The sequence below is a fragment of the Callospermophilus lateralis genome, chromosome 4 (assembly GCF_048772815.1).
Source record: "Callospermophilus lateralis isolate mCalLat2 chromosome 4, mCalLat2.hap1, whole genome shotgun sequence".
NCBI classification, from domain to species: Eukaryota; Metazoa; Chordata; class Mammalia; order Rodentia; family Sciuridae; genus Callospermophilus; species Callospermophilus lateralis.
In genome coordinates, this window is record NC_135308.1 from 11333689 (window position 1) to 11357050 (window position 23362).

The 23362-nt window shown below is 47.4% G+C and overlaps 1 protein-coding gene and 1 non-coding gene across 2 annotated transcripts in view; both read right to left on the reverse strand.

The window, feature by feature from the left end:
• Dock5 (dedicator of cytokinesis 5) overlaps window positions 1–23362 on the reverse strand; it is a 187188-nt gene that overhangs the window by 84434 nt on the left and 79392 nt on the right. Inside the window, exons 6-11 of the mRNA XM_076853574.1 lie at window positions 15044–15192; window positions 11368–11503; window positions 9981–10138; window positions 8822–8903; window positions 6179–6308; window positions 3612–3684 (exon numbers count right to left, since the gene is read on the reverse strand). Coding sequence (XP_076709689.1) covers window positions 3612–3684; window positions 6179–6308; window positions 8822–8903; window positions 9981–10138; window positions 11368–11503; window positions 15044–15192 — 728 coding nt within the window. The remainder of the gene's footprint in view (window positions 1–3611; window positions 3685–6178; window positions 6309–8821; window positions 8904–9980; window positions 10139–11367; window positions 11504–15043; window positions 15193–23362) is intronic.
• Trnaa-agc (transfer RNA alanine (anticodon AGC)) lies at window positions 22658–22730 on the reverse strand. The gene has a single exon. It is a non-coding gene; the product is annotated as a tRNA-Ala (tRNA).

Sequence of the window (23362 nt, forward strand, 5' to 3'; positions counted from 1 at the left end):
AGAGGCAATGCTCAGAGGCCTTCCTGAGGTGGCTGCCAGGATGGAACTGCAGATCTCACACTGGTGAGAGGGGCAGGAGACCTGGCTTCTGTCCCGTTTCTACCTGACAGCGTGCTCGGCTTCCTCCTCTGTGGGGAAAGGGGCTTGGTTCGGGTGCCTTCTGAGGCCCCGCCTAACCCCAGTACCCCGTGTACAGGAGAGGTCCCTGTGTATGGCACCTGGAAGGTGTGCTTGATTCCCACACGATGACAAACCACACTAAGGACCGACTGCAACGGGAGGGGCACTGCAAACAAACCCCATCGCATGATCTCATCAGGCTGAGGCTCCTAGAGGGAGGTCAAAGGACCCAAAGGCCCATTCTCTGGAAGGCGCTATCAGTGCCTGCTTATCAGCCTGGCACTGCTCAACAGCCTCTCCTCTCCTCTGCCTCCCAGGCCAGCTGTCCTTGCAGAGAGCCCGGTACCCTGCTAATAAAGCAAACATGTGACTGGAACCTGGGACTGCCAGAATCCAAGCTGTTTTCTTCAAATGACTCTCCCTAGAGCTACCAGAACTTTCTAGGCTCAAACACCACAGCAGGTTACAAAAGCTCTTGCCATAAATCACAGGTGTGAAATGCCAGAGGCCACAACTGCAAATGCGAACACTTCACAGTGACTGTGAGCAGTCATCAAATTAGGCTGGTTCCTTGGGGACTCAGAACAGGCAATGGGGACAACCTCAGGGCTCACCACTGCTACATGGCCGCTGGCTCAGAACCCAGCAGGGAGGCACGTGACCAAAGGAGGAACCCACAGCAGAAATGAACATAAATATTCAGACATCTTCATACCCATGAATGCTGCTCCTAACACGAAGATTCATATTTATAACAATAGTAAATATATACACAATGCACACGTAATATAATATAAGTATACAACAGGGGCAGCATTCATGGACAGCAAAGACATACTCATACGCCTAAAGTACCCGAAACATTTTATATATATTTATATTCATCCAAGCCATTTGGTTAATATATTAAATATATTCATAAGTATAACAAAGGAATACATTAACACTGTATTAAACAATATAATTATTTAACATACTTATTTAAATGTATTTATATATAATACATACATATTTATGTTTGAGTGTCATGTACCACATTATGACATTTTGGTTCATGAGAGACTGCATATGTGACAGCAGCCCATAAGAATATATCAGCTGGCGACGATGGGTCATCTGAGTTTGTGTGAGCATGTTCTCTAGTGTGGGTGTAATGATGAAACTGCCCAATGGCGCGCACCTCAGAACACACCCTTTCCAAGAGGCAAGCAACGCATGCCTCTGCGTGTGTTTCAGGAAGAGCACTCACGGATGTGGAAATTCTAACTAATATCAGCACTATCTTACATAAAATCTGCACCTCAGCCTATCCATGGAAGGTCTGTGTCCCTGCAGGGTACCAGGTTAGTGGGTATTTTAAAAATAATTAACAGCAGCCTCTGGATGAAAGAGGAGAATACTGTTTACTGGGGGCAATCTGCATCAAGACATTTAGTACAGCCCCAAAGAACTGAACTTGAAATGGAAAGATTAGGATCTTTATATTTTAAATAATAAACTCACATTTAACATATATTTATTGTGAAAAAACTAGGAAGCAAACAAAAAGGGTGAAATCATAAATAGTTAAACCAGGTAAATAACCATTATTAATTATGAAAGATGTTCTTTGCAATATCTAAATTTTAAGGCTTTTAACAATTTACATTTAAAAAGTCCAGCACAGTGGCGCACGCCTGTAATCTCAGCAGCTTGGGCAGCTGAGGCAGGAGGATGGAGAGTTCAAAACCAGACTCAGAAATTTAGGAAGGCACTAAGCAACTCAATGAGACCCTGTCTCTAAATCAAATACAAAATAGGGCTGGGGATGTGGCTCTGTGCTGAGTGCCATTGAGTTCAATCCCCGGTACGCCCCCCCCCCCCCCAAAATAAAGGAAAAACAACAATTTACAAGCCTGTGAGCAATATGTGTTTCCTTGTGCCCAACCAAATACTGGGTTCTTAACACTGAATATTTTTTAAATATGTTCAAACCCAACACTGAACTTTGTTTCCTTTGCACTTCATGGATCCTCAGTGAATTTTCTTGAATTTGTCTGTTTCCTTTATATGTGCTTACTAACTTTTATTATTTTTTTAAAATTTTTAAGTCTTTTTAAAAAATTTTTATTTAGTTGTTGATGGACCTTCATCTTATTCATATGCGGTGCTGAGAATTGAACCCAGTGCCTCACGCATGCTAGGCATGTGCTCTACCACTGAGCCACAACGCCAGCCCTCTCTATATATTATGGATACTCTCTTATCTCTCTAATACATATTGTAAACATTGTCTTTTCTTGTGTATAAGTTGTTTCAATTTGCAGGCTGGATAAACCCATCAATTTTATTTTTTCAGACACACTTTGGGTGTGTGACTTAAAATGACCTTTCTATATCACTGTTACATAAGACTTTTTCCTATAGTATTGAAGGATTTAGTTCTTACAAATGATAGGTTTAATTATCTGTAATTTATATTGGAATAGGGTGTGTGACTGGGCTCTAATGTTTCTTAAGTGATTAGCTAATTTTCTCCAAAATAATGTTTCTTTAACATAATTTATCTTTCTCCCCTCATTGGCGATATGATATGTAAATCATGAGTTATTATCACAAATGTCCTTGAACTGCTTTCTGGAATTCTGTGGGGCAGATGCAAGTTACTGGCTATGGGAGGAGTCATTTCCAGAAACTTCCTCGGTTCCCCTAGGCCACCACCATCTACACAGGGTGGGGGTGGTGAGAGGAGCCTGACTGTCAGACCAGTCCCAATGCTCAGGCCACACTTGTCATTTCAGCAGCAGGACTCAGATGTGCTCACTAACAGCTCCCCAGGGTTCCGCCAGCTCCTTCGGCCCAGAGCAGGGGCCTTAATAAAGCTCTGGGGGAATCCTTTCCCGAGGTCCCAGGCTGGCTTCCCTGTGTACAGTAACACTCACCTATGGGCTCGTCAGCCTTCACTCTCTTACCTCCTAAACCCTTGCTACTCAAAGCGTGGTCCCTGGACCAGTGCCGTGGCCATCCCCTGGAAGCTTGTCAGATGCAGACCTCAGACCTCCTGGATCAAATTTTGCCTTGTAACAAGAGTCCCAGGGATTCGTATGCATGAGACAGTTTGAGAAGCTCCCTCTCTCCAATGTGACTCCACTGCTCCACATAACAGGGTGCGGACACGTGTTAGCATCTCTGACACTTGAATGGAACCTCTTCTGGCTTCCAGTACAGAAGTACACTTTACTCTTGATTTCATATTCCTTTGGTTATATGTAGGCAATCAGGAAATTTACTGTCAGTAAGACAGTAAATCAGTTCCATTTACTGTCTTAGAGTCTAATGTGAAGAACTCCCAATAAAGCCTTCTGTGGATCTCTCCTAGCTGACAACCTTCCAGCTGCAGCGGTCTCCCTCCCTAAATGACAAAAGGCTACCTGTCCCAGGCTCTGTGTTCACACCGCATTGGAATAGCTGATCCAGGCCTCAAGTCACCCGGGATATGCCAAAGTACTTACTGCTGAAACGGAATGAAGTGCTGCTTCTCCTCATCGTCCACTTTCCCGTGTATGATGTCAGTAATATCCATCACTAGGCAGGAGAGGAACTTAATTAGAGAAATAATCACTCCCTGCCTCACTAAGTCGCCATGGAAAGGGGCAGTATCAGCCATCACAGAACACGGGAAGAAAGATATCAACGGATGCTCCTTTTACTTCTGAGCCAGTGATACCTTCCCAGGGTGCCCAGCCCAGCAGAGAAGCAAGGCCTGAGGCTGCTCAGGAAGAGGTCTTGATTTTCTCAGATCCACCCTGTAGACCAGCCCTTCTAAAATCTCCACAACATGGATTACCTGAGGTGTGAATTTTTAGCAAGCCTGCATTCAAAGTCACAGGGAATACATATTTTTTTTGTCAGGACTGTCACAAAAATGAAAAGACCAGAGAGAAACTGAAGACTTGAAGGGGTCAAGAATATGTCTCTTTGACAGATTCTCATCCAGTTTCCTTCAGAAACCTGGGCAGGAGCATCACAACAGACCCAACAGTGACCTGTTCCTTCCCCAGAGAAGAGCCCTTAGCACTGTTCTGGGCTGGCTTCCAGGTATCTCGCTTCTACAGATATCAGCCCTACTTTGAGAATTGAGGATTCTAGCCAGGCATGAGGGCACACACCTGTAATCCCAGTCACTCACTCGGGAGGCTGAGGCAAAAGGATCACAAGTCCAGCTTCAGCAACTTAGTAAGACCCTATCTCAAAATAAAAATAAAAGGGCCGGGGAATGTACCTCAGTGGCACAAAATCCCTGGATTCAATCCCCAGTGCCAAAAAATAAAAAGTAAATTAAAAAAAAGAGAGAAATGAGGAAACTAAGGGCCAGAAAAGTTAGAAATTTTCCCTTGAGTTACTCAGTTTTAAGTAGCAAAGTCAAGCTGTGAACCCAACAGTGATGCAGGGCCAGCTGCCTCAAATATTAATAAGTATCAATAAGTGGGCTGATATGAAGCTGCTGATAGATAGGGCCCTTGGCAGAGGTGACAAACCTTGGTCAATAGTCAGGTTGGCCACAAACTCTGTGTTCACAATCTACTCCCCAGATAACCTGTTTGGAGATAAAAGGAAGTACTAGGGTCTGAGATAATTCTACGAAGAACTAAGGAGCAGGAAGAAAGGCTTTCTGTAGAGCAACTCAGACAACACAGTATGGAAGGCTTAGGAAACTTCAGCTAAGCCAGTGTAGGAAGCAAGGTTCACATTCAACCTGTTGACAACTCTTTTTTTTTTAGTTTTTTAGTTGTAGTTTAACACAATACCTTAATTTTATTTATTTATTTTTATGTGGTGCTGAGGCTTGAACCCAGAGCCTCACACATGCTAGGCAAATGCTCTACCACTCAGCTACAACCCCAGCCCAACAACTCTTAATGAAACTTTGTAAAAATTGTACCAAAAAAAAAAAAAAATTACTAGGGTGTGGGTATAGCTCAGTGGTAGAACACTAGCAAATACGAGGCCCTGGGTTCTCTTCCCAGCACCATAAAAAAGAAATTAAATCAATACATAGGCATGGGCAGGAAGGATTCCAATAGATGGATCTGATTCTGCTGTATGAGACACTGTGCTGGGCACAGAGCGGGAAACACAGGATGGGGCAGGGGTGGGTGGGTGGGATGAAGACCCAGCATCCCACAATAGAGTGCTGGCAGTCCCAGGTGCCAAAGGCTGTGTGAGTGACACTGACTGTGACATCATCCATCCTTCCTTCAGGCCAGCCGGTCTGTCTTCCACCTTTCCTCTTGTCTTTTTCAGTTTTTAAAATTGTGGTAAAATCGGGGATGGGGTGGTGGCTCAGTGATAGAGCACTTGCCTAACATGTTTGAGGCACTGGGTTCAATTCTCAGCACCCCATAAAGAAAGGAAGAAAATAAAGGTCCATCAACATCTAAATTTTTTTTTTTTTAAATTGTGGCAAAATACACATAAAATAAAATTTACTATCATAACCATTTTTACACATCCACGCAGTGGCGGTAACATTACCACCAGGCATCCAGAACTTCTCCATCTATTAAAATTGAAATCATAGCCATTCAACAGCTCCCTCCTCCCCCTCCCTTCTTTCTACTGTCCCTATGAATCCGATTCCTCTAGGCACCTCATGTAAATGGAATGGCAGAGTATTTTCCCTGTGTGTCTGGCTCATGTCCCCCGGCACACTGTTCTCAAGGTTCATGCCTGCTGTGTGTCTGGCTCATGTCCCCCGGCACACTGTTCTCAAGGTTCATGCCTGCTGCAGAATGGGTCGGATCCGCCTTCCTTCATGAGGCTGAGGGAGATTGCCTCGAATGCACATACCCCTGTTTCCCTTGCCCATCGATCCCTGCATGGACACTTGGGTTGCTCCACCTTTTGGAGACTGTGAACGGTGCTCCTACGAATGTGAGTGTACTGGGCGCTCTAGGGCTTTCAGTTCTCTGGCTGCTGTGTCCTGTGCCAGTTCCACCCCTAACTTTTTGCAGATCTGCCACACTGCAGCCCGCAGTCGCTGGACCATTTCACACGGGCCTCTGGGCCTTTCTTGTACCTGCTACTCCAAAAGGTCTCCGGAGTCCACAGGTGTGCCTCTTGCCCTCCTTCAGCTCCATGTGGCCCACCCGGACTATCTGGCACACCAGGCTGATGCGAGGCCGGATGAGGTCCGTGCTGCTGAGGTCCTGGCCGCAGACAAAGAACACAGAGCGAGGGGGTCAGGCTGGTCACTGCCACCTTCGAGAGAATTCTCTTTCCACTCCACAATGGAGACTGTGCAGAGCATATTTCTCAATGCCAAAATACCAGAATGACTCCTCCCTGCCCCATGATCATCTGAGAACAATGATGGCATCAGACAAAATGATTTTATATTTATAAAACAACACCTTTTTTCTTCCCCAGTTCCTACTTCAAATTTCTGAAACAGAGCCGGGTACGGTGGCACACACCTGCAAATCCAGAGGCTCAGGAGGCTGGGACAGGAGGATTGCAAGTTTAATGCCAGCCTCAGCATATGTCTCAAAATAAAAAGAAAAAAGGGCTGAGGATGTAGCTTAGTGGTCAAGCACTTGCCTAGCATGCGTGAGGCCCTGGACTCAATCCTTAGTACCACAAAAGTAAATAAATGAAAGAAAGGAAAAAAACTTCTAAACGAGATAATAGTCAATTTAAAAATCCCTAGTTTAGTGAATCAAGCAGGGTATTTAGAAATGAGGACACTTGTTGCTATGGGTATATATCCTTTTAGGGCCTGTCTCTGTACAGGATACATTTCAGTGTTAAATGAAATAAAAACTCTTACGACATTGACGTTTATTGAGTATCCACACAAGTTTGTGACATTTCATCCTGTCTTCAAAACAGTCCTGGCAGACAAGTTCCGCACAGGCCCCGAGGTGTGGCTGGGGTGGGGTGGGGGGCTCTGCTCCATGTGGTGAGGCTCTCCCATTCACATTCACAAGGACAGGCAAGTACCCAGAGTGTGCTCACAGACCTTATTCACTTCACATCAGAAATAATTTAACTACACCTCAAAGTCTTTCTATGAAACAGCAGCACAAATTCTCTTTACTAAACCAAGAACTAGTTTTCCAAATCCATCCCCTGCAACCCAGTTATCTTGGGTGACTAAGACAGGAGTCTACACCACTAACATCCGTCCTGAATTCCTACTCCAGGATCTGTGAGCTCTATTAACTAAGAGTCCAGACTCCAGGTGACCGGTTACATAAACCATGGCACATATATATGTACATTATTAAATATGCAATAAACGAAGTTTTCGTAAACCAACAGCAGGAGATGATTTCCACCCTCTCTTTAATTGAAAAGTCAGGACATGAAATGTACACACTAGGTGATCCTAACTACAGGTGTGTCAGGGGACGGGGGTAAAGGAGGGTGGACTACAGCTCTTCTACGATGGCACCAAAGATTCAATAATTCTTTTTCAGACTTAAAAAAACAAATGTGCATCTAGGCTGATAAAGGCCTTTTGATTTTAGGGAAAAACTCCCACATTTCTCTGAACCAAGGAAATACTAGGGAGGTTTGGGGAAGAGTTCCCGGATCTTTGCTGCCTGCTTTGCTGGGTGGTGAAGATCCAGAGGGGTCGGCCAGGGATGGCAACCAGCCCCTGCCTGTGCAGAGAGAAGACTTAACAGGAAGCACAACAGTGGCCTGCACAGGGACCACAGATCCTTCCTGTCCTTCCTTTGGTGCTGTAACTGGGGCTCTCTTGTCCTAGGAGCAGTGAGAGAATGAGGAGATAAAATGTGGGTTTGGTGGAGGAGGACTGAAGGGAGCACCTGACAGTCCCTGCCCACTGAGGTCTCTCAGAGCACTCGACGGTGGCCGCGCAAGGACAGCATACTTTAAACAGCATACTTTAAACACCGAGGTCATAAAACAGCAAAAGAAGCCCAGAAAGTTCCTAACTTAAGAGAAAGCGAGTCCCCATGTCCCCAAATGTAGCCCATCGCTTTTCTTTGCCCTGAGCTACATCCAGCAGCACTTTGAAGGGGAAGGAAATGCCCTTTCAATTATAGGCACACGGAAAAGGTCTCCATCCTGCTTCTGCGGGAATGTGACACTGTGAGAGGTCTGGCAGCTCCCACCCCACGGCCCTGCTGTCTGCACAGCTCTCAGGCTCGGCCACTTCAGGTTCTTCCTCAAGTGTCTCCTCACGGTGGCCTGCCCTGACCAACCTACCGATTTATTTTTGGGTGCTGGAGACCAAACCCAAGGCCTGGAGCACGCCGAGCACCTGCTCTACCACTGAGCCATGCCCAGCCCCTTGAAACACAGCCTCTCCCAGCAAGATGACCCCAACCCCTGGAGGCATGCAGCACTTATAACATTCTATATAATTTGGTCACTTAAGTAATGATTGCTTCTTATCTGCCTTCCCCTTAGGACGATGCTGCTTGAGAACAAGGATTTTTGCTCCCTGATTTGTTCATTGCCATCTGCCCCCCACACAATTTGTTCAGGGATGTACCTCAGGGTAAAAATCCGTGCCTGACATCTACTCGGTGCTCAATAAGTAGTTGCTGAATAAACAACTAAGTTATTTCTGTTAGGAGGATTAGGGTGACTTTTCTTTTTATCTGTTGTGTTTTCCATATCTCTACCCTGTGTATCCACTAATACCATAATAACAAAGAAGAGGATTTTAAGCAGAAGGCGAACTTACAGTAAACACTGCTTGAAGGTTATTGAGCTTCTCAATTTCCTTGGGCATCCCATTACTGCCCCAACGGATTAAATAGTTTTCACTGGCCAAAAAAAAAAAAAAAAAAAAGAAAATTATTCTTAATGAGAAGGCACCTGGGGAATGAAGGATGTTGTTAGTGCTGGTTTCAAGGTAAAAGGAAGGAGCAGAGACACTCAGTGTAATTCAACAGGCAGGCGTGACAGAGGCCAGGAGGGGTATGGGTCTCCCCGCTGCACCTCACAGGGCACACTCATGCAGACGGTGGACGGCACAGGCAGACTTTATGGGACTCTACTTCCTGGGGCCTTCTTTCCATTTCCCATTCTTTGCAAAGAACTTTCTGCCTTGCTGAGTCAAGAATTTAGTTTTTTTTACAGTCATCCTGCCCCTTGTCATCCATATCACCACAAGCAAAGACTGTTTTTTTTTAAGTCAACATTTCATCAGTCTCTACTTTGAACTGCCTTCTTGAAAATAAGCCTGCACTTCCTTAGGAGCCCAGGAGAGCGCCACTCCAGGGTGAAGAGGCCCGGCGTCATTCCCCAAGGCCTGGGTGGAAAACATCCTCAGAGACTTCGTTGTGCAGAGCGGCTCTGGGTTCACGCGGAGGCTGAGCTGAAAGGACGGAGTTGCCCCAGATCCCCTGCCCCAGGCACACACGGCCTCCCCACTCCACGTCCCCCACCTGAGTGATCTGTTACAGCTGACCAACCTGCACCAACGCAGCACTACCCCCCCACAGGACACAGGGGTCATCCGCATTCACCCTTGGTCTTGGGCATTCTAAGGGTTTGAACAAAAGTACGATGACATGCGTCCACCACGACTGGATCACACAGGCTGGTTTCAGGGCCCTAACAACCCTCTGTTCATCCCTCTCTTGCTCCTCCGCTGTGGTCTCCTGGACCCTTTGTTCTCACCTCTGTGTCCTGACTGGCCCCTGCATCAAGTGGCCCCTGCATCCTGTGGAGTGCACGGGCTGAGGTCGCCCTGTTTAAGCAGCAATAGCAAAAAGCCTCCGAGACCAACGGACTTTCCTTCCCACTGCCTGGAAATCCTCTCCCTTTTTTTTCCTGCCTCCCCTTCTGAAAACGGGCATTTTGCAATGTCAATGGTAGGGGATCTGGGTCTTTGCTACCTGATGAAAGTGGACTGGTCTGGGTCGTAGAGGGCCATGAACAGCTCTGCGTCCTCCCCGATGTTGCAGACGAAGTTCTTGAAGTTCACATACAGGCCGTAAGTGTGGACGGTGCTGAAGACCACCTGGCCCCGCACGTCCAGGTTCTGCAGAATGGACTGGAAAAGACAGGGAAATGCCTTGGTTTCAGCTAATGGGAAACGCTGGCAAAGATATCATCCTGCACGACAGGATCAAACAGAGCCACACCCTGCGGGAGCGGTCACTCAGAAGAAAGTGGACGGAAGCGGACCAGTGATCCAACCCACAGAAGAGCAAGGAATAAACATCACTGGACGATCAAGTGGTCCCAAGCAGGGCCTTGGAGGCAAGCAATTTAATAAACTCTGCCTGCAGGCGATGATTCCTGGTTTTAGTGGATTCAGGAAGTTCTTACCTCTTAATCAAGACTGCTGGATAAAGCTCAAAAACAGGGGGAAAAAAACCCTGATCTGTTAACCCTCTTTATGGAAACCACTCTCATTTTGAAACAAAAAAATGGAGCCTACCTTCTAGGGACTAAGACCTCTGAAACTGTGAGCCCTCAAATAAAGCTTTTCTCCTCTACACTTGTGCTGCTCAGATCCTTTAGTCACAGCAGCCAGAACGCTGACAAGAGAGAGGCTTCACCCTGGGTGTGGATGCCACTGGATGCCGAAACACAGTTAACTATCATCATGACGCGGTAAAGAAATAAAAGGTATAAACTAAAGAAAATCAAGACAAATCTGTACTCATTAAAACAGAAAAACTGGAAAATACACCAAAATGCCAAAGAGATTAGATTAGGGTAGTAACGATATGGGTGACTCTCTTTCTCATCTGTTTTTCTACAGCTTTGGTAATTTTTCTTTAATGTTCAGTTATTACTTTCAAAATCTTCCACTTCATTTTTCAATGTTATTTTTTTCCTTCAAAAACAGGAATGTATGCACCAAACACAGAAAGGTTACACAATAAAGTCTCCCTGCAACCTCATTATCCAGAGGCATCCTTTCACGATCAGTTTCTTGTCTATCTTTTCAGGGTCGCTCTCTGCACATATAAACGTGTCTTTCCCCCCCGCGCCCCCATATATTCTTTTTTGAAACAGAAATGACAGCATGTTGTATACACCATCCTGCACCTTGCTTTTTCCACTTAGAATACACACAGCTCTGCAGTCTTTCCTTAACAGAGCATATAGAGTGGGCCGTTCTTTCTGCCGTTTCTCCTTTAATAATGAGAAGGCAAATGACTGCCTAACGTGTCTACTTCTGCTCTCAATGACTTCCTTCCTCTCGTTCAACAACCAAAGCCAAAAGGGAATCCTGGCGGCCAAAATCTTCACACTGGAGGAAACGGGTACCTTTTCTTCTTGGATCTTTTCCTCAATCCTTTTTGAGGCCACTTCATGGGCCCTGAAGAGGGCAATGGTGCTGGTTTCATCTGGATCCAAGATGTTCCCGTTGTCATCTCGCACCACCAGATCTAACCCAAGCATTCTGGAGAGAAGAGAGCAGCCAGGCAGTTACTCTCCCGCCAGGGCAAACTGTCGGTGGAAGAGCACCTCATAAAAGAACCCAGAGGACTCTCAGTCCTCTCCCCAGAGCCTCTCTGCCCTGGCCTTCTGTGATTTGGCACAGCGACTAGGAAAGACCAAGGCACAATTCTCTGAGGGCTTGCCCTGATTTCCTTACTGAATTCAAGACAGTTTCACAGGAGGTCCATCAAGAAAGCCCTGGTTGTCGGTCTCATAACCATCCAAAGAACACAGGCTCTGGAGTCATTTAGTCTAGGGTCTGAAGCATCGCTTTAATACTTGCTACCGCTGTGACCCCTGAATTTTGCAGAGCCTGGGTTGCTTCATCTATAAATGTTCCCAGCCCTTCCAAGTTCTCGGAGAAGTCCATGAGACGACGCATGTAAAGTACCTAATACAATCTCTCACACGGCACCCAATAAATGTCAGCTCTATCGCAGCAGCGGGCAGGGGAAGACCTGGCTGTATTAAGTTGCAGCTCTGGCTGCTGCATGGGAAGACCAGGGCCATAGAATCGCCCCTGCCAAGCCTTGGTGCCCAATAGGCACACAAAAGTAGAAATGATTTTGCTTATTCCAAGAAGCTGGAGTCTGGCAGTAACAGGATACTGCTATTGGAATGCCCGTGTGCGTGCCAGGCCCCAGAAACTCGGGAGCGGGGATGTCTGAACATCAAGAACACTCAGGATAACACTGAAGTGCCAAGTCTCTGGGAAGAAAGTGAACATGCCTGAATGCCCCCTCGCTGTTTCACAGCACCTCCATCCACTGATCTGATCTGGCAGGTTCCTTTCAACCACAGCCAGACCCATGGGCCACCCAGACTCATGAAGGAGGGCCTTGCTGGCTGCTCACACTGGGTCCCGGGTGCAACTGTCAGATCAGCTTCATTTCCCGAGCTGCCTTCAAGGGCTGGGATGGGAAAGCAGGCGGGTGCCACCCCTGCGGGGCACTGACATCCTGGGCCAGAGACTCAGGGGACTCCAGGCCAAAGCAGTGGGGCAAGAGCCTGAGACAGAGGCTGCACGTGTGCATGGAGAGACACCATTGTGGTGTGGACGTGAGGGGTCCCCTAAAGCTCATGTGAGAGACAGTGCAAGAAGGTTCAGAGGAGAAATGATAGGGTTGCAAGAGTCTTAACCCAATCAGTGAGTTAATCCCTGGAAGGGATTAACTGAGTGGTCACTGAAGGAGGTGGGCACTGGGGATGTGCCTTTGGGGTGTCTATTTTTATCTGTTGAGTGGAGTTTGTCGCTCAGCTCTCTGATCCTCATGTGAGCTGCTTCCCTGGGCCACACTCTTCTGCCACGATGTTCGGCCTCACCTTGAGCCCAAGGAATGGAGCCTGCTGTCTATGGATGGAGACCTCTGAAACTGTTGAGTCCTCAAATAAACTTTTCCTCCTCTACAGTTGTTCTGTTTGGGTCCTTTATCCACAGCAGTGAAAAAGCTAACGAAAACAGATGTCTTATCCCAGCTTGACTGGCTTTCTATAAAGTCCTCTGACACTAAATGACAGAGAGCAGCCAACTATGGGACTATGAGAGCAGGACCATGGGACAGGGAGTCAGGAGGGTTGGGTTCAAATGAATCTCTCCCATCTACTATCTGTGTGATTTTTTAAGAACCACTTATGCTCACAGGGTGTCTTTTCTTTTTTTTATTTTTTGGTACTGGGGATGGAACCCAGGGGTATCTTACCACTCAACCATATCCCCAGCCCTTTTTATTTTTTATTTTGAGACAGGGCATTGAAAAATTGCCACACCTGGCCTCAAACATGTGATCCTCCTGCTTCAGTCTCCCAAGTCACTGGGATTACAGGCATGCACCACCACACCTGGTTCATGGTCTGCTTCTTTACCCATAAAATGGGAATAATAGCCATGACTTCATAAGGGCTTAAGAATGTGATGGATACAAAGGAGGTGCTTCCTAAATATTGACTGGTTGTATATGCCATGTTGACTCTAGTTATTTCTGAATACAGCTGACAAATGGGTAGGGTAATAAGCTGTATTTCAGTGGCTTGGCAGGCTGAGACAGGAGGATCATGAGTTCAAAGCCAGCCTCAGGAAAAGCGAGGTGCTAAGCAACTCAGTGAGACTCTGTCTCTAAGTAAAATACACAATAGGGATGGGGATGTGGCTCAGTGGTTGAGGGCACCTGCATTCAACCCCCAGTATCCCCCCCAAAAAAAAGAGTCCTGAGGCTAGAGAAATTAATTAAAGGTATTGGAAAAAGAAAATCACTTATTCACAAGTTGAAGAAACTTGGAAAACAGAATGCAATTCCATACAAATCCCAACAAAAGCTAACTAGAGACCCACTGCCACCTTTTGGAAGGGGCTATCTGGGAGGCGTGAATGCCAGGCCTCTACCCACTTGGATAAACTGAACTTCTCATTTCCCAAAAGGCAGTGACAGCTGGGATCTACTCCCTGAACTAATCGGAAGATCAATTGAGTGACGGGCACTTCAGAGGTGACTGCAGACATAATCGCTGTCTGGAAACACCTCTTGCTGCTCTGGAAATCCAGTTTTCATACACTGTAACCAGAGTCCCAACCAGGGGAAGAAGGAAAGGAACAGAAGGAGTCTGACAGTGATCTAGCATCCACTGCTGGAGCAAGACGCAGACACGGTCACAGGCCTCTCTGAGGGCCAGCTCCAGTGCTTAGTCCCTTTCAGCTTCTGGGGCAGCAGAGCAGCCTCATCCCAAGCTCCGGGCTTTCTATTTAGGTGTCAGCGCCATGAAGGCAGGGCCAACAGTGTCTGGACTGCAAGGCGACCGTGAAAAATGTTCAATGAAATTAACTGTTTTCTAAGACACCAAGAGAGTAGAAAGCGTCATTCTCTGGTCACTCATAGATCAAAAGTTTGTTGTGAGGCTGGGGAGGCGGGGAGTGGGGGTGAGGAGAGGCACAGGGGGCAGTCAGATAGGAGGAAAAACACGTAGTGCCTTACAGCACTGCAGGGTGACCATGGCCGGCAGCAATGAACGGTACGTGTATTCCAAATAGCCACTAGAGAACTCTGAATGTCCCCCAAACAAAGAAATGATCACTGTTTAAGGTGGTGGACATGGATGGGTGTGGAGGTGCACACCTGTAATCCCAGAGGCTCTGGAGGCTGAGGCAGGAACATCACAGGTTCAAAGCTAGCCTCAGCAACTTAGCGAGACTCTAAACAACTCAGACAGATCCTGTCTCAAAGAATAAAAAAGGCTGGGGCCCAGTGATTAAGTGGCTCTGGGTTCAATTCCTGGTACCCGCCCCCCCCCAAAATAAAGAGTGGATGCGCCCATTATGCTGATCAAACCATCACAAAATTGTATACACGTGTTGAAATACCACACCGTTCCCCACACCTATGTACAATGATTGTGCCAACTGAAATTTAAAAAAAAATTTTTTAAAGATGTTCTCCGGGAACAGTGAGTATCCTCAACATGAAGGTGTGGTCATTTTCCAGGTTTCTAGTGAAGGGCACCCTCAGTTCACCTGTTCCCATGATCAATTTTGGCTGTGACCTTCTTCTTGAGCTCTGCCAGTTCGTCCTTGGGAAGTGTCCCAGACAGGATCTGGGAGCGCCACTCGATCAGGCTGTAGGTCATCTGCTGCAGCTGGCGGAAGAGCGTGACCTTGTTGTTCTAAGATGGGAAAAAGAGGTGGAGAAAAGATATTAGGAAAAGAAATGGTGGGCTGGAGAGAGAGCGTCTCTGATGGATTCCTTGGGAGGTGTTACTTAGCCAGCTCACTGTGCTACAGGGCACAGGGTGCACTGGGAGGGAATGGCGTTGCCCAGGGCTCCCTCTGTTCAGTGCAACTTGAAAAGTGGCAAAGTGCTAAGGGACGTGGTGGTCCATGCTTATAATCCCAGCCCTCGGGAGGCTGAGGTAGGAGCGTTGCAGGTTTGAGGCCAGCTTCAGCAGCTTAGTGAGAACCTGTCTCAATACATAAAAAGACCTGGGGATGCAGCCGAGTGGCAGAGCACCTGGTTCAGTTCTCAGTACTGGCAGAAAAAAGGAAGATGGATAAGCAATTTGTGGGATGGCTGGCTGGTCCTCAATTCCAAGTACATCAGAACCCACACACCCTAAAATTCCTATCATGTCTTTCCTGCTTAAAACCCTCCAGGGACTTCCCCCAGACACCTCCAAGCCCAGGGTGTGTCCTCTTGCATCTTGACTTTCGGGCATTTCCCATCAACCTCTGTGGGTTTCTCCCAGCGGCTCCGCCCCTCTCCTAGGGCATTTCCCCTGCTGCTCCTCCCACCCGGCCTTGGCCCCTGTTCACCCACCCTGGGCACCTCCACCAACTGGCCATGCTGACTTCAGCTGCCACCCAGAAGCTCTCCCTTAAAGCCCCAACTCATGTCTCCCGTTGTGGCCGGAGTTTACCAGCATCCCAGCACCCAGCACCCAGCACCCAGCACCCAATGGCCTGGCCTGGCCCTCGTGTGCTCTGTGGAGGATGAGCCCCTGCTGCAGGAGGAGCATGTCTGTTTTGTCCCTAGTGGCCGGCACTGAGAAGGCATTCTAAAACATGTCCTGGAGGACAGAATCATGAATGGAGAAATAAATGGGGTTTCAGGGTCAGGGATATTTGAAAATAAAATGATAAACATTACTTTTAAATCTTTATTTTCCAGGAAAACTCTTAGATTATTCAGATATTAAACTGCTATTAAGGGCTCTTCTAATATCTTACTATAACTGATCTAAGTGAAGTTACAACCAACTGATCACATCCTTAGTCCTTTGTTTTTTTTATATTTTTGAGGCAGGGCCTTGCTAAGTTGCTGAGGCGAACCTCAAACGTGATCTTCCTGCCTCAGCCTCCAGAGTCTCTACAATTTCAGGTGTGCAACACTGTACCTGGTTTCATTATACACACACACACACACACACACACACACACACATATATATATATATATATATTTTTTTTTTTTTAAATCAGCCAACAATGAGCATGTGCTATGTGCTGGAAACAAAGTTTTGCACCCAGGAGTCTAACATTCTAGAGAGGGAATGAGAGCAATAAATAAGTACACAGAAAATATTATACAAGACATTATGTTATATCCATACACACACATGACAACGTTAGAACTATGAAAGGTGTCAGAAAGAAAATAGAAAAGCCATTACAAATAAGAAAGAAGTAAGAACATAAATAGGGCAATATGATGTTGGTACATAGGGGAGACCACTTATATAGAGGGATGAGGAAAACCGTCTTGTGGACCACTTTGACATATGGCAGAACCTGTGTGATTCTGCTCAGCCCACGTACTCTAGGAAACCGCTGTCTTCTTACTCTCAGGTCAAAGTCGCCATAGGGAGATACGACCATGGACCTCTGGAGTCACAGAAAACCATAGATTTGCTGTGCCCCCAGCCCCCAGTGCCCGTGCGCACATACTGGGATGCTGCCGTGGCTCTGCGGCAATGACCTCTCTGCAACGTCCCTGGGACACGCCCTCCTGGGCAGAAAACACGCAGGGGCCGTCTGAACAAACAGTGAACGTGGAGGGAGAGCCCACAGCCTGCAAGGGGGCCATGAGGTCAGCAACCTTGTTCGGTTCAGAGTTCATGGGAACACTCAGGCGCGGGAGGAAGCACCGGTTATCTGCAACTGCCATCTGCTCTGTTAACTGTGGATCTGAAAACGAGAGGCGAAGCCCGTGGACAACTGGAAACTGCCCTGTTTTCGTGCTTTAAGCCTTTTTTTTTTTTTTTTTTGATTACACTTCCTCCTAAGTCAGTCCTTAGAGAAGCAGAAAAAGAGACAGGCACACATTCTGTTTTACGAGCAAAGGTAAAACCTGCACTTTTTTTTTTTTTTTTAATCCAATCCTATATAAAATCTTTCCGTTTCACTGGTTTCCCAACTGGAAAAAGGAGTGAGAAATTCAGTCTAGAAGATTTTCAAAACTGTTAGGCAGAAAGGGCATCTTTTTTTCTTCTTCTTTCCTACAATCCACTTGTCTACTTATTGTTATTATTTTTTTTAATGTTTCCTAGTTTTAATTAAGACGGGACTTGTGGCAGCGCGGGAAGGAAAGGACTCCAAAGCCGGCGAATCCCGGGGCGGCAGCACTTGGGGCCCACGTTCACCAGTTCTCAGCCCCGGTGACAGCAGACGCCGCTGATGGCAAGTGAATGACTGCCGGCCACATCCGCCCTGTTGCCAAGTCTTCCCCTGAGGAGGATGAAGACGCCGCTCTTTGATTCCTGGCCAAATCAGCTCTGAATAGACAAGCTGAGCGCCCGGGGAAGCAACCTCCCGACTCACTGCAAGGAAGTGGGCTTTGCTGCCACATTCCCGAGACTGTTCCAGCAAGAGGTTCCGTGTGATCGCTGGCCCCTGACACCTCCCTGGCGCGGGGGGCGCAGGAGGGCAGGCAAAGAGAAAGCCCAGCGTCCCCAGTAGCCTCAGCAGCTCTCTGCCACCTTCCTCCTCTTGCCTCTGCTGTGCTTTGTCCTCAGGAGCCTCGTGGCTTGGTTCCCGGGTGCAGTGTTTTGGGGAAGGGCTAGAACCACTAAAAGGAGGGGTCATGAGGCAATTAGGTCATCGACAGTGCCTTCCTGGGGGATCAATGCCGCACTCCTAGAAGGTTTTTATTTATTTATTTATTTATTTATTTATTTTCTCTCTATTTTTATACTGGGGACTTAACTCAGGGGCACCCTATCACCAAGCTGTATCCCCAGCCCTCTTTTATTCATTTATTTATTTAATTTTGAGACAGGGTCTTGCTAAAATTGCTGAGGCTGGCTTTGAACTTGCAATCTTCCTGCCTGGGCCTCCCATGTCGCTGGGAATACAGGCATATGCCACCATTCCTGGCTGTGAGTTGGCTCTTGACAGAGCAAGTTGTTACAAAAAGAGCAAGCCTGGCCCCTGAATCACTCTTCCTTCTCACCCTGTGTTCACGTCCTCTTGCATGCCCTCCTGTCCTGATGCAAGCCACGATTATGTAACACCATCAGGGGGACTCCCACCAGAGGCCAAGCAGATGCAGTTGACCAATCTTGGACTTTCTGTGAGCAAAATAAACCTCTTCTCTTTATAAAGGACCCAGCCTCAAGTATTATGTCATAGCAACAGAAAATGGACGAATTCACCCTCCTTCCTGCCCTGTTTTCTAAATCCTGTGCAGCCCACGCCTGCATACTGAGAAGGCCCAGAGTGCCTTCTCTGCTATGTAGCCTCCATTACTATAGTCTTTTCGGCAGTATCAGCCATTGTCATGTGAGATAATAATTTCTTTGACCCTTTTTGCAAAACTCCACACAATCCTAGGAGACAGTAGGACCTCAAAGACAAATTCTGATGACTCAAATTTTAAAATGGCACTGTGGTTTGAGTGAGGAATGGCTACACAAAATAAAGTCTTGGTTATCTTTCTCCTAGACAGTGGAGACATTCCTGCATTTGCTTAGCATTTCTTCTACTTTTCTGCTTGCAGATATCTGAGGTCTCACTTTTTATATTCCTAATCCAGTTGTTTATCTTTTTTAAAAAATTTCTGAAAATTAAATTCACAAGATTAAATAGCTTTGCCTTTTGTTGTCCATGAAGTGGCACAGAAATTCTGGGGCCATTCAGACAACGGCATTGATTCTCTGAGTGTCAGAAAACACGGATTCTTGTCTCCTTTTCTCCAAGAATGCAGACCACAGCCAAAAGCCTTTCCTCGGCTGCTCCAGCTCTCCATGTGCAACAGAAGCCATGTCAGCTCTGCTCATCAAACTTTCCTGTTCCACGTGGATTTTATGATTTGAAGTACAAAGTGCTTAAGGAAACAGATGGGGACTTGGCTTCTATCTCTGATTCTGTCATTAACTTGCTTTGTGACTTTGGGCAAATCATGCCCTCTGAGATAAGCTCATCTGTAAAACTCAAGGCACCATCCGGAGATCCATTCCCAAGGGCAGGGGCTTCAAGCCCGCTGGAGACGCTCGACTCCACTGATGTTCTCCAGCAACCACCTGGTTAACTGTGGGACCTCACTCCTCATGTGCTTGTGCATTTGGCACGTGTGACATCAAATTTCCCCCGTTCAGAGTTTTGCAATAATCTCCTGTCTTTCCACGTGGCCGTTAACTCCTGGGGCCGAGTCCTGGCATTCTGATCCTTCTTCATCCTTGAGCCGCACGGACCACCCAGACACACTTCCTGTCCGCCCAGGGCCTCAGCTCTCCATCCCTGATAGAGGATTGCTCGCCTAGCCAAAGTCTGATTTCCAAAGCAAAGATTCAAATTCTAGACCCTCTTTTGCCTCCCGAAATAAAGGAAATCCTGAACGCCAAGAAAAACCCAAACTGGAAAATACCCAAAGCCTTCTCCGTGCTTGTCCCTGTCACCTCCACGTCACACCTCATCCTTCTCATCAGAGCCATGTGGAAGTGGGGCTGACAAGCTGTGGGAATTTTCTGTCCTTGGGAAGAAGCGATCCGATGCTGGTTTCAGACCATGGGACTGGCTCAATGACCCTTCAGCCGGTCACCAAGACAGCCTTAATCTGCCAGGATAGGGAATGACAGGAGACACCTCAGCCACAGGCCCCTTCTTTGCTCCACAGCTTTCTAGAAGTGTGGTCAGACTCAGGGTTTTTAAATGGGGGGGAGCAGAGACCAATCCTCCCCATGAACTATGGGTTACCAGTTAAGCTCACTGGGTTCTACACCGTGGATGAACCACCGCCATCACCAGGTTCTGTGGCCATCTGCTCTCACTCGGGGGACAGACCTGCCTGGCCAGCCCTCACCCACACTTTCTCTAGCTAGAAGGCAGGACCAAGACATATTGGCGGTAGGCGGTAGGCAACAGATTTCCAGGCCAGAAGTCAGATACCACATGAATCTGACCATGTCTGGGTCAGTGCTCCTGTGTCCACCCACCTCACGTGGCAGCTGGGGGCTGGTGCTGCTGGAACAGAAGAGGCCAGAGAGCTCTCTGGATCCACCTTCCATTTCCAGGGAAAATGAAGATCCTGAGAGGTACCAGGGAACTGTGGGTAGAAAACCTCAAACCCACTGACCTTGAGTAGCTGAGCAATAACAGGAGTGAAAGGTGAGGCAGTGACCAGAGGCGGGCGGGCAATGCACCCTTAAGTGACCTCAGGGCGAAGGCCAGGGCGAGCGGAGCTCTCCTAAATGCAAGCTCAACCGGCTCTTTCAAGGAGCAGCGTTGTAAGGGGACAGTCAGGGCTGGCATGTGTCGGCCACAGTGTTTGATACAGATTATCCCGCCGAGTCCTCACAGTAAATCTGCAAAGCATATATTCTATAAAATCCCTACTTCAGGAAAGGAAAATAAAGCTGAAGAGGTCAAGGAACTGTTTCCAGGCCACAGGATTAGCTAGTGCCTCCCGAGTCCAAGTTCCTTCTGCTCCGGCTTGTTTGTTTTTAGTGACTATGACTGGGTTTGTTATTTTTTCTGAGTATAAACGTACATACCCAGGGAAGGAGGGAGCCAGAACTTCGGAGCTAGTCGGCCTGTCTGGCCCATCTTGGCACTTTGCCAGTGACCTCATTGATCAGGATATTCCCTCCTTTCCCGATCCACCAACACCCAGGGACGGGCTCCCACCAAGGGGCCGCCGCGCAGGCAAAGCTCATCAGGCAGCCTGGATGCCGGCAGTACCCACGCCCCCTGGACCCGAGCCTAACGCAGGAAGGATCACTGTCTCTGGTGGAAAACAGCCTGCTGCTAAGTTCTCAAGGTCATCCTGCCTAAACCGATTACGGGAGACAAAGTGGCCTTGGATAAGGGCGGCACAGGGAAGGGAGTTTCTGGGGCCCCGGCAGCAGCGGCAGCAGCAGCCAAGCGAGAGGGAAGCCATGGACCAAGGCTGCCCAGAGGGAAGACGCACAGCTGAGGCTCTCCAGCGGCGGCCCCCCATGCGCAGAGTCCTTGGGGCCGGTCTGCACAAGGGCTTCACAGCCACCGTCGCTCCCAGGTCTTGCAGCTCTGGGTCAAGAGGGAGCTTGACAGTGGGGGCAGGAATCCAGCAGAGGCTTGGAGACCTAGAGTGACTTGCTCATGACCACAGGGCTTCTCAGGTCAGGGCCTGCAGAAGAAACCCAGCCCTGCTTTCTAGGCCACCAGCTTCCTCCCCGGCACAAGGCCAAACCCTCCCACCAAGGTAAGTCAACAGAAGACAGTAACACTGCCAGGGAAGGCCGGGGGCCATTCCCTCCTCTTTCGGGGCAAGGGGGTTCCCCTCTTACTTAGCACAGGGAGTGCCCCTCCTGCAGCGGAGGCCCCGCCCACTTAGGACACATTTATGATTATTTCACAGTAAATTTGCAAAGCATATATTCTATGAAATCACTGTAGGGCTCCTGAAAACCTATCACACCAGACGAAGCGTTTCCCTCATAGAAGACCCCGGGTCCAGAAAATGTAGATGGCACAGAACAGAACCAGGAAATCTATCAATAAGTGGTTTACAAGGCATCACAGGAGTTATTAAAGATATCAAGCGAAATGCCTGGTCTCATAATTTGAAGGGGCAAATAGAAGAGAAACCTGATTCCCATCTGAAGGTATAGCAGTAAAATCTGTATTCCTCTTTACATGGACTCAGGGAACTCGGGCACAGAGCAGAAAACAAAAGCACCAATAAAAATCTATGGGGCGGGTGGGACAAGAAAACTGGAGATTCAGTTTCCTTTTTGTTTTTTTTTTTTCCCAGTGGAAATATGATATTTGAGGTTGGTTAAGTTGACTTGTGAGTTTTTTTGAGAAAGAAGTTCAGAAATTCTGCCTGAAGTGAACTGTCCACGTTGGTAAGGGGCTAGAAGAAAGTAAGTCACAGTTAATAACAAGCCATGTTAAGCAGGCACCATCACAAGCAGCAGATCACTCAGCCCCATTGACTGACTCAGCCCATCAACTACGTCTTCCTGTCAATCAGAGGCGGCTGTCAGTCATCTTAAAATATTCCCAAATAACCAAATAAATATTTTATCAGATACATCCAAATTAAGATATGCCACATGCTGCCCTCTGAGAAGGGGTGGCACGCTTTATTTATTTATTTAATTTTTAAAAACATTTGTTTTTTAGTTATAGGTGGACACAATATCTCTTTTATTTTATGTGGTGCTGAGGATTGAACCCAGTGCCTCTCGCATGCTAGGCGAGCGCTCTACCGCTGAGCCACAACCCCAGCCCATATTCATTGATTTTTTTAGGGCTAGGGATCAAACCCAGGGCCTCGTCCAAGCTAGGCAAGTGCTCTATCCCTGAGCCTCACCCCTACTTCTCAGTTCCATTTAACACACACCTGGCATGAACATCCGTGGGTGTATAAAGGACACGGAAATGAGCCCTCGGTGATACTTCAGCAAGAAAGAAAGGCTCCCTTCATTCGTACTCTCCACTCTTCCCCGACGTCTTAAACCAAGGCACCTCCTTTCCAACACTGGCTGACTACCCCTTACCAGAAATGCCTGGGACCAGAGAGGTTCCAGGTTGCTTTTGGATTGGGGGATATTTGCATATACATAAATGGGGTACTTTGGGGGCTGGCACCCAAGTCACAACATGAGATTTGTTTATGCCTCCCCTCTGCCTTTTACACTCAGCCTAAAGATGATATAATAGAGGGCTGGGGATGTGGCTCAAGCGGTAATGCGCTCGCCTGGCATGCGTGCAGCCCTGGTTCGATCCTCAGCACCACATACAAACAAAGATGTTGTGTCCACCGAAAACTAAAAAATAAACATTAAAAAAAAATACTCTCTCTTTAGAAAAAAAAAAGATTATATAATAATAAAATATTTAAAAAAGTGTTGTACAT